The sequence below is a fragment of the Morone saxatilis genome, unplaced genomic scaffold (assembly GCF_004916995.1).
Source record: "Morone saxatilis isolate NCDOM2014 unplaced genomic scaffold, NCSU_SB_2.0 Contig7, whole genome shotgun sequence".
NCBI lineage: Eukaryota > Metazoa > Chordata > Actinopteri > Moronidae > Morone > Morone saxatilis.
The window spans coordinates 15,358,385-15,369,641 of record NW_023340246.1 but is presented as its reverse complement, the minus strand read 5'-3'; the positions used below and the strand labels follow the sequence as shown (position 1 = coordinate 15,369,641).

The window sequence follows — 11,257 nt, the reverse complement described above, 5'->3', positions numbered from 1 at the left end:
TATATAATATATAATTAGAAGATAGAAAGAAAAATGTAAAACTGCACTGAAGAGGTAATAAAATCAAAAAGTAATATAATTTTACTTTTTTTTATGGAAAGAAAAATAATGGGGGGAAAATAATTAAACATTAACAAACTATTTAACAACTAATTCAACTCATCTCGCTGTAAACACTCCAGTGTTACTCCTGAGCTCATTCAGACGAGGCTGTCGGTGACTCCAATACCCCTCCCCCGACCTGGGAAGCTCGTTAACCCTTCAGCATCCCTTCACCACGCCCCCTGAATCTCAGCTTTAAGTACCATCGGTGACATGTTCCTGCCTGCATAAAAGTGAGCGCTCTGTGTCGCGCACAGCAAGTCGCTCTGTGAGACAAGTCAAGGATTTTTTTTACCCGCAGAACAACATCAGAAACAAGCTCCAACCAATGCATCTGAACTCCTCTGACAACCGGACCGCCTCTGAGTTCACCTCCAAACTGACCCCCACGGCAGACATATGTGTGGGACTGACCATCCTCTCCGTCGGTATGTATCCACTCAAACCTGCTGTCCTACCCTCAAAACATCTTTAAAATATTTGTTCTTGACCAGCTGCTGGTCCCCTTAAAGCCTAACGCTGCTAAAACTTTATATAAACACACTTCTACTTGTTTCTGATTATGTTTTTCATCTAAATTATTCTACAAGTAATCAATATGGACATCCAGCTGTTTTAATGCAGTGCAGGAAACATAGTAGGACGAAGTAATGGAGGCTGCAAAATCCTTTAAATGTGTTATTTTATCTTGATTGTGCATTAAAAACACACATAGTTATGGACTTTTTTTCACAATAAAATATCTGACAAATGATCTCTGGGGTTAACTTTTTAAATAATCAGAATCAGAAACACTTTATTCTACTACTTGCACGAACGTTTAAAGAAATAGTACTTATATACAATTATCTAACAACATATAGAATAAAATGAAATGTATAGGATATAATACTATAGTAAAGTAAAAAATAAAAATGGAAAATAGAAATATAATAAGAGCCTATATACAAGTAAATGTAAACATATTTCACAGAATGTGCTGAGAGAAATTAAATAAATAGTAACGAGTTTTAAGATTGTGGTGTTGCAGAAGTTATAGATAATTACAAAGAATGACATAATAATAATAATCAAAGAGATCTTCCTCAGTAACCTGCTACCAAACACATTGATTAAGGTTTATCAATCAGCACCAATTACTCCTCAGGCTCTGAGTGTAAATGGAGGTGTGAGCCTGTGCTATTAACATTACCGTCTGTGTGTCTGTGATATACCTGGTAAGATGTTCATTTTCCAGTATCACACTAATTATTCTTGTTGCCTCTTTTGTCTCCGACTCCTTCACACACTCTCTCTCACACTCTTCAACAGACAGTGTGTGTTTTTTTGTATTTCTAAGGAAGATAAATGTAGATACACTTTAATACTAAAGTTTTTAATGCCATCTAAGGTTATTTCTTTTAAATTTGATTGTATTAAAAAATAAATAGAAATCCTCTTTGTTTTCTTCTATTTCCCTTAAAGAATATTCTGTTTCTATGTGTGTTTCCATCCACCTGTTGTTAAACATAAAATGTGACCAAATGAAATAGAAACACAGTGAGTGAATCATGATATACACGATGTAAACTGTCAGTGTGGAGTGACAAGGAGACATAAAATGTTATATTTCCATCATCATTTCTGCTCTTTTTATGAATTCATGAGCTTTCACTGGAGCTTTGTTTTGACTGTGTTTTAATTACATAATCCCGCAGCGTCCTCTTCTTCAGTGGCTTAATGGCACCAGACTGGAGAATCAGCGCCACCAACTGTTTATATATCGACCAACTCCTAATATTAACTAGCTGATTTTCTTTGAAAATTTGGTTAAAATTTGCACTTAATCAACAAATCCTGTGGAAAGACCAAAACCAACTATGAATTCATTCTACTAACAGACTGTTTGTGCAGAGGCAGATAGATCATATTCCTCTCTGCCACAGTGCTTCATTATTGTCCCCAAAAATTTAAATCAAATTAAAACAAATCAATAATCACCCTGTTTAAACTTTATAATCCCTGAGGGGGAATTTGTCTTGGGCACAAAATCTGATGCTTTCACATAAAAAAACATCAGAAAACCAACATGAAAGAGACATTTGACTATAAGAGACTGTGAGTATTAAAGTGCTAAAGTGCTGGTATACTTATTGATTTAGTATTGGCGTTCAGCAGTGTGGTGGAGGCTGGGACGGTCGATAGCTTCAGTGGGTTTGATTTGCACTCTGACAGCTGATGATGAACAACGGCACTGTAGTTTAATTTGAGTTAATCCCACATTCACCATCATGTTGCCTTAAATACTCACCGGTGCAACCAGGTGTGTTTCTGAAAAGAGTCCCCAACAAATGCACATATTTATTTGTAATGTTATAATAACATTGAGTAAATTACTGAGATGTTTTATTAAATCAAACTGCGTATCTGGAAGCTGCTTTTAAAGATTTACATCTCCAGTAGGAACAAAAAAGGTCATGTGGAGGTTTTCAGTGCTTGTTGTAAAATGCAGATCTTGTCCTCTCTGAATTGCAAACAGTGATCATTGATCCAAATATTTTACTTGCATGCTAAATGAAGAGCTGGAAGCATTATAGTTATCCATCATTAGTTATCCATGTTTGCTTCCCTTTGAGAGAGTCTGGGTCCCAGTTGGCTCACCAGTAACCTCCAGGAATCTGTCATTGTAATCGTTATTGATTTATGGTTTATGGTAATTTCTTACCAACCTAATTACCTGGTTGGGTGATTGTTCTATTTGAGGGAAGACGTCGATCCATTCTCCATTTCCTGGATATGTTCCTCTGGACCTCAGACTATAGGAGGATGTCTGTGGCTCTGCTGCGATAAGTTTCCATGATTAATAACAATCTCTAGAGTTGCATTGTAATCTTGTTGGCTGCAGTCAGTTCTGAAATGGTTCATCAAGCAAATGTATCGGAGAGAGGACACTTTCTATCTATTTTGAGTGACACTCCAGTTGTTGTCATCCATCATACATCACTGATTGTGTGTCAAATATGACAGCAGCTAACACAAGTATATTTCTCCATGTAGCTTATACCTGCAGTAACAGATTTGTTTTTGGCCACTTGGGGGCAGCAGAAACAAGCTGTGAACACTGACATAGTATCAGCTTTTGAGTTGCTATGGGGAAATTATCAGGAAACAGATTCCACTTACCAAATCCAGAAGATATAGTGCATTTAAAGTCGTCTTTCCGGTCATCTGATGAATTTAAGGCCGATATTTACTCTCGTTTTTGCTCCGTGTCGGTCTCCACCAACCCCTGTGGGAATTATCTGCCACTTTAGCTGCTAAATGCTCCACTATGTTTACCAGCTAGTTTTCTAACTGTGTCTGGTTCTGAGTGTACTTTGGATTCATCATGTGTTTTTTTTGAAACAGAGAAAAGCTGCAAACAAATCGATAAGAGCAGTAAAACAGAACCAAACCAAAACAATGAGCTAAAAGACAGCAAAACGCAGCTGACAGGAACTGCAGATCAATGATGCTCATCACTATGCAACACCTTTCACACAAATGATTTTCTCAGTTTTCCTGTTGTTTTCTGTCCCAGTTCTGCTCTCTGTTCTGGGCAATGGGCTGGTTCTGGTGGTTTGTTACCGCAGGAGGAAGAAGATGGTGGGTTCGGAGCTGCTGTGCGTCAACCTGGCCGTCGTCGACTTCCTCTGCTGCATCTGCTTCTACCCGCTCTCCATCATGTCCTCCTTTAACCACGCATGGCTGGGAGAAAACGTCACGTGCGTTTACTACGGCCTCGGCTGCTACATTTTCGGCCTGTGCGGCATGTTCACCATCACCGCCATCAGCATCATCCGCTACCTGAAGACATGCTACAGCTTGGTTTACGGTGAGGCATTTGTTAATAACAACAATTTTTATAGCACTTATCCAAACAACGTTTCAAAGTGCTTGACAGACTACATGAGAATAAAACAAAGATCAAATATAACACCACCAAGATTTAAAAATCAGACATCATAAAAGACTTTACTGTTTTAAGCTGTGATTCAAAAGCAGGTAAAACTGACACACCTGATCTCCACAGGCAGGAAATCCTAGAGGCAAGAGCTCCATCGTATAGCAGGGGGCTATACCTTCTTCTTAAAATCTTAAAATCAGTCCTAAACTGAACTGGCAACCAACGAAGGGAGGCAAGAACTGGAGTGATATTTGACCTACGACTGGTGTTCGAGCTGCAGCATTCTGCACAAGCTGAAGCCGAGCCACTGAGGATTAACTGAGACATGTAAACAGTGTACTGCAATAGTCCAGGTGCAAGAAGACAAAGACATGAATAAGCCTATCTAAGTCAGGAAAACTCAAAGATGAATTATACTTTGGTAATGTTTCTGGAGGTGGACGTAGCAGGATTTAATGCAATGTGGTTCAAAGTCCAGTTGAGAGTGATATCTAGATTTCTGGCTGAAGGGTTGATGATGGCTGCCAGTGGTTGTTATGGTGATCAGATCCAAAGATTATAACATCTGTTACAAGGTCATCCATTTTCAGTAGCAGTTGAGCACGTCATTAAACTGCCCGGGCAGCTAACATTATCTGGCTGGAAGGACAAGTAGATTAGTGTATCATCGGCGTAGCAATGATAGCAGACCCCCTTTAAATGACAGATAATATAGAGGGAAAACAAAATGGGACCATGAATGGATCCCTCACATTCTTGGATGAGATGATAAAACATAATTTCCAAGAAAAATATTCTCTATTTGTCAGACTCAAACCCCTCTATTAATGCGGATGTTAGAATCCAAAGTGTCCAACGCAGCACAAAGGTTAAGCAGTAATACAACATTCCTCCATCCAGCATCCTTAAAAGGGTTGATTGTTTAGGGACATTTTGAGGGACTGTGTTTGGTGATTGAAGAGATGTTGACAAAGGGTTTCCCTTCTTAAGGACATTGCTTTATTCAATCGATTCATACAGTTATAATACAAATTGATTTCATTCATTTGCTATGCCCACTTATTCTTTAGAGAGTTTATAATCCTCATCAAAGCCCCATGTGTTTAACACGGATAGGCAGGTGAGCGTTATACAACCTTCTCTCTAACCTAATACAGTTTTCTAAATAAACCCAGACAAGTTCAAAATGTTTCGCAGTATGGCTTTAACTGTATTATGGTATGTTATTTTCTTTATAATGGACAGGTGACATTTTACAGCTCTTACAGCACATATCTTCTCTGATGATCTCAGAGTAAATTTTTTGCTTAATGCTTCAGGAGCTATTTTCAAAATAGCCACATAGCCTCAATAGCCACATTAAGAATATTGTTTGTGATCAATAGAGACGGATGTTGACAGAACTGAGGTGTTTCCTTTCCTGAGAACTTTGGGGTTGGTTTTTTATACAGTCATATACGGCAGCTTTGCATTTAATAGAGTTTTCTTTTAGTATTATAATTATCCACTAAGGACACTCATAACAGCTATGAAATTGTTCAAAATAGCACAATCAAATATTAAAACACTTGATACAAAACAATTCCTACTTTACTATTCGGTTGCAGCATCCTTTCTGTACTGACATGAATCGTATCTTTTAATCAAACTTGCCAAAATGTTGAACTAGTCCTGTAAGCACTGAGGTGTCGAGGACTTGGAATGTTTGAGTATACGATATTTTAACTTCGCACACACACTTTTATATAACTAAACAGGTTTTGTTCGTCTTCACAGCTGTGTGGCTGGAAGGCGCCAACATCCAGCTAGCATGCTGTGCCATCTGGTTTGTGGCTGCACTGTGGTCTTGCTTCCCTCTATTCGGCTGGGGCGAGTACGTCCCTGAGCCCTACGGACTGTCCTGCACCGTTGCCTGGAGGGGTTATCATACGTCAGCCAAGGACGCCTTCTATGTCATCTGCTCCTTCGCTTGCTTCACACTGGTTCCCGTCGTCCTCATCATGGTGTCCCAGTGTCAGATCCTCTACAAGGTTTACCGCTTCTCCTACTCGCTGTCTGCAAGAGGCATCCGCAACAACCTGCGATACGCTGAAAAACGACTCACCATGGTGAGCAAACAAAGTTTAAGATCAATACGTTTTTTGGGGAGGGGTTGGGAGCTTCTGTGCAGGACAAGGAGCTTCCTGAAATATTTATGTTAGGCCACAAATATTGAACAAGCAGGGGTGGATCTAGATGGACCGCCACTGCAGCTGCCACAAGAGCTTGGTGTCAAATTCTGTCAAAATTAACACATTCATTTAGATTAATTTTAAATATAACATGTTAAAAAACTAAATCATTTAATGATTTATTATGGCCACATTTTAGACTAAGTGATAGGCTTAAGTTCAATGAAAAAAAGACAGAAAATTGGGGAAGTTTTGGAAATAAAACAATGTATTGATTTCTAATGCCACCTTTAGATATTTATTTTCAAAGCTTTACTAATGTGCCATAAAAACATAATGTTTTTCAATTAAAATATCTTTATTTGTTCCAAGCGGTCGACTCCACATTTGTCTTAAAAGCCATTTTTAACCACATAATGCAGATTTTCATGAATTTATATATAATTCATATAATTCAGTTTACAACAAACACGCTTTAGGGTGGAGGACCTCTTTAAGTAAAATGTTAAGGTACTTCAACTTCTGGTTCTGGTTCAGGTGTCTGTGATGGTTGTGTAATGAGCCACATTAAACACATACAAACATTCAGTGACCTCCCTCGTGACCTGTATTTGTTTTTTTGAATGCAGATTTTTTTCTTTGTCACTCACTCACTCACACATCCATCTGTACACTGATTGTGTTTGGAGAGCCGTCATGTTTGCGATCACATCTACAGATGACTTTCTTTTGTCTGAGCTTTTGAGAAAGAGGTGCTTTGTTCTTGCTGTGCACAATGAGATATTTAAATAAAGCTTATGTGGATCACAAGTAGTTTGTTTATCAGAGATATGGTGGTAATCTTCCAGCATCGCAATGTAATATTCCTATCTCTTAGTTAGTATTAGTAATGGAGGTTACCCTTTATACCTTATAAAGCCTTTATTATATCCTCTTGTGTAAAAACTAAGATATAGTTTTGGAAGAAGAGACTAAGGACCAATTTATCAATATTTTTGAAAACATTTTGACAAGAATCGCTTGAGTGAGCAAGATATGAACTGATTGGTTGGTGGCTCCTGTTTCTATTTATTATTTACCTCTGCTCACTATCTTGCCATCACATTTTAGCTCGTAACTAATAATGGATGTATGCATGCACTACTGAAACAAAATATTACAGGAAATGCTAAACTTTATTAAAAAATTACATTTCAGTAATCTGACAGTTTTATGGTATTTTGATAGTGTTTATGTTTTTAAAATAGAGATTGACTCTAATAGAGAAATAGAGAGACAGCTGTGGTTTCAGGAGGTAGAGCGGGTCATTCACTAACCAGGAGATGTCAAAGTGTCCTTAAACGTATGTCTATGAATATGGATGAGTGATTTTCTGTTTGTGATGGCCATCACTGTGTGAATGGGTGAATGTGGCACGTAGTGTAAAGTGCTTTGAGTGGTCGGCAAACTAGAAAGGTGCTGATACATACATACATATATAGTCCATTTATCACATATTTGAGCACTCTCTGTAACTGTATTTTCTCTTTGCAAATCAAGCATACTTGTAAGCCAGCAGCAGAAAATGACATTTCTATATAAGTTGTTTGTCAAAGCAGCAGCGAGCCACTGGACAGGGACTGAAGAGCCGCAGGTTGACCCCTGTCTTAGATTAATGTTTTGGAGGGACCTGGATTAAGGGAGCTATAGTAAAAGATTTCCGGTGTGGCAAAAAAAAAACACAGTTGAGGTTGATTGGAAATTAAATATTAATATTATATTAAGTTGTGGAAGTCAGACACCTTTGTACACAAAGCTTCTGTTTAAGACGTTATTTAGAGCTTTAAAACATTTCTTGCGTTGCTACTGAAAATAAACACTTTGTTTAAAGTAATGTGATGTAATGTGAACATGTGATCAACATTAACAGAAACGTAAGATCTTTTATTTTCTAGCACAACCATGTTTTTTTGTTTTTAAAAAGGGGAATTTCCTAGGAAACAGGCTTCATATTAGCGTACAGCAGAATAAATGATTCATTAAGTTTTGTGTAATAATCTTCTGTAATTTGTTACTTCCTCTTTTAGATGTTCTTCTGCATCAGCCTGGGTTTTGTGATCGCCTGGGCCCCGTACGCTGTTGTGTCCTTCCTCTTCATTTTCCACAAGGAGAGCCGGTACATGGCTCCTGAGGGCTTTGTATTCCCCGCCCTCTTCGCCAAAAGCTCCCACATCTACAACCCGTTCATCTACTTCTACTTTAACAAGAATTTCCAGCAGGAGCTCCGCTGCATGATCCTCTCTTTCTGCCCCAAATTCGGGGGGAATCGCGTAGGCATCCACATTGCCGCGGGCCACCCAGGCGCGTATCCCATCCACATTCAGCTCCAGGAAAGAGGCTACATCCAAAAGAAGAACTTTGGTTTGTCTCAGGACCGAATTCACAGCAAGAGCAAAGGCAAAGTAATGCACCCCAGCAGCCTTCGTGTCCATGGCAGGCCGGTGTACGCCTGCTGGGGGTCCTTGTCGAAGATTACCCCGTCCCTCTTGGACAGTAAACCTGGCAAACCCTCCCTGCCTGTCTCTATATGAACTCTATCACTGTTAATACAGATATATGATTTAAAGGCAGCATGGTTAAACCGTCGACAGCCAACAACCAAAAGATCTCGTCCTGTTTCCATTCAATTAATCAGGGCCCAGGTTGCTTTTTATGTAAATTAATTAGGTTCTGTTTAGGCTCCAACTCTGAGAGGTTTTTAGCAGCAAATTATAACATCGATCTCCCAGTGAACTAGATTAACAGCCTGCATCCTGTTAAAGCTTCTGTAACTTCCAGGAAACCGTTGTTAACAGTGACTCCAGTGGTCATTAGGTGAACTGCATCAGTGTCCTGTTGCTCTCGCTCGCTCTCCGTCCGTTTAGAATTACATTACTATCTGCAATGTTCCTATATTTTATCTGCACCATTGACTCTATGCTAATAACTAGCTTGCCGTTTTCAAATTTACCACATCAGCCAATACAAGACCCACACAGCCAAACCCAGCATAGGTTAGGCTACAGTTAGCTAGTTAGCTGCTCCTGGCAAGTAGAAAGCAATTTGTTCGCTTTGTGCGGTTACATCATCAATTGGTGGCTAATAAATCAGCCCACAGGCAACCGAGAGAGTTGGGGAGGTTACATTACAACTCGTTAACACATTGGCAATAAAAAGTGATATATTTTTTAATACATAAAAAATCTGTAAAATATTTCAGAATCTCATGGAAGCTTTAAATCATATACTATACTTCTATTATATAGGATAGATCCCAATGACTCTGGTGTTCCTCTGACTTAAAGGAGTTAAACTTTTGTGGTTTTAAGTGAAACGTCTCAAGATGGACATTCACGTCTCCCTCAGGATAAATCAATTAAACTCATATTTAATGGATATATATATAGATATATATATATATCTATATATATATCAATCAGTATATTAATGCTCATGTGACAACTGTCTTAATACTGTGAATGTTTGCAAGTTGTAAACATGGAAATCTTTCCCATTTCTCCTTTATGATGTGAACATGGTATACTAGTCTTGTTCCTGCTGTGACAAGTCAGAATGTGAAATGAAAGGCCAATTTCCATACAATTTCATTAGGTCTGTGCATTATTTATGCTGTTTCTTTAAGTATTTATACTGTCATTAAATTTTTCAGTAAATTGTTGTGTATTAATAAATTAGCTGAGGGCACAGTAAGTATGATTAGTGAGATTAATTTTTAAATGAATTAATTTCTATTTAACATTCTTAGCTTAAACATTCTACCTCTAAAACCTCTAAAATGTAAAGGATCTGTGAAAGTGTAGCAACATCATACACCGATCAGCCATAACATTACGAGCACTGACAGGGGAATAACACTGATTATCTGGTTATCATGGGCTGTCAGTGGGTAGGATATACAGTATTAGACAGCAAGTGAACATTTTGTCCAAAGTTGATGTGTTAGAAACAGGAAAAAGCGCAGGGCCATGGGCGGGGAGCGAAGACTGACCCATGTGGTCCCGATTCCTTACAGACGAGCTACTGTAGCCCAGAGGTGTCAGGAATTATTACATTATAAGCCACCCAGGGTGCCCCAGCGTAATGTTATGGCTGATTGGTGTCGCTCATTATGTGTTTTTTTTGCTCTTTGTTGTTATAATTTGAGCCTGCAGTCGCCTTTCACACATGCAGCAGATCCACTTTGAGGGCTCAACTACTGAACACAAAAAAACAGGAGCACCTGCTGTTTTGCCCGTAATGTGATGTAATGTAATTTTTATTTAAAACGCATCCAGCTGAAAGCTATGATGCCCTTAACCCCTCTGCAATTATGCTCTTTCACTGTGTGTGTCTTTGCGTGTGTGAGCCGTTTGTACCCATTGAACTCCCAAATCAAAAGCTACATAGTTTTAATGTTGATGTTAAAGTGTTGAATCAATCCTCATATTTTCTGGGTTATTTACCCTCAAAACATTAACAGACTACAGGCTTAAAGTCAAAGTGTGCAGCACTTAAATGACCTACCACACCTGTACAAGGTGAGAGAAGAGGGCGTCTATCCTGGCTGGTCTTTTAAACAACTTTATGTGATGTTTGTATTTATGATCTGTTGTCTGATACGTTGGTTATGTGAATACTGTTGGTCCAGGGATAATAAAGCTCTCCTTTAATGTTTGTATTTGTAATATTTTGTACATTTATTGCTCAGTTACTACCCACTGACTGTACATACTTATGTAATGTTCTGTCTGATGTTTACCCACATTGTCAGGATATTTGAGTGTTTCTTCGTACCTTTGATGTGTTTCTTTCTTTTTTTAAATGAATTTGGCGATTCTCTGTTTTTAGCTCTCGTATATTAACAGAAAGTTAATCTTTGTAGTGTTTTTTCTTTCCTTTGTGTCCTAATGAAGCACCTTGAAAAACAAATTTTTTTCTAAAACTCAGATGTCTCTTCTGATATTGAAATCATATTAATAATGTGTTTCTACAATGTAGAGAAACTAAAGATCAAAAAATCAAAAAAAGTATATAGAAAATT

General features: G+C 38.3%; 1 protein-coding gene across 1 annotated transcript; it reads left to right on the top strand.

Annotated features, from left to right (window-relative positions):
- Nucleotides 1–430: 430 nt before the first annotated feature.
- opn8c (opsin 8, group member c) lies at nucleotides 431–8,768 on the top strand. Its single transcript, XM_035679064.1, has 4 exons — nucleotides 431–530; nucleotides 3,662–3,955; nucleotides 5,804–6,135; nucleotides 8,265–8,768. The coding sequence occupies exons 1-4, from the start codon at nucleotides 431–433 to the stop codon at nucleotides 8,766–8,768; spliced, it is 1,230 nt and encodes a 409-aa protein (XP_035534957.1).
- The last annotated feature ends 2,489 nt before the right edge of the window (nucleotides 8,769–11,257 follow it).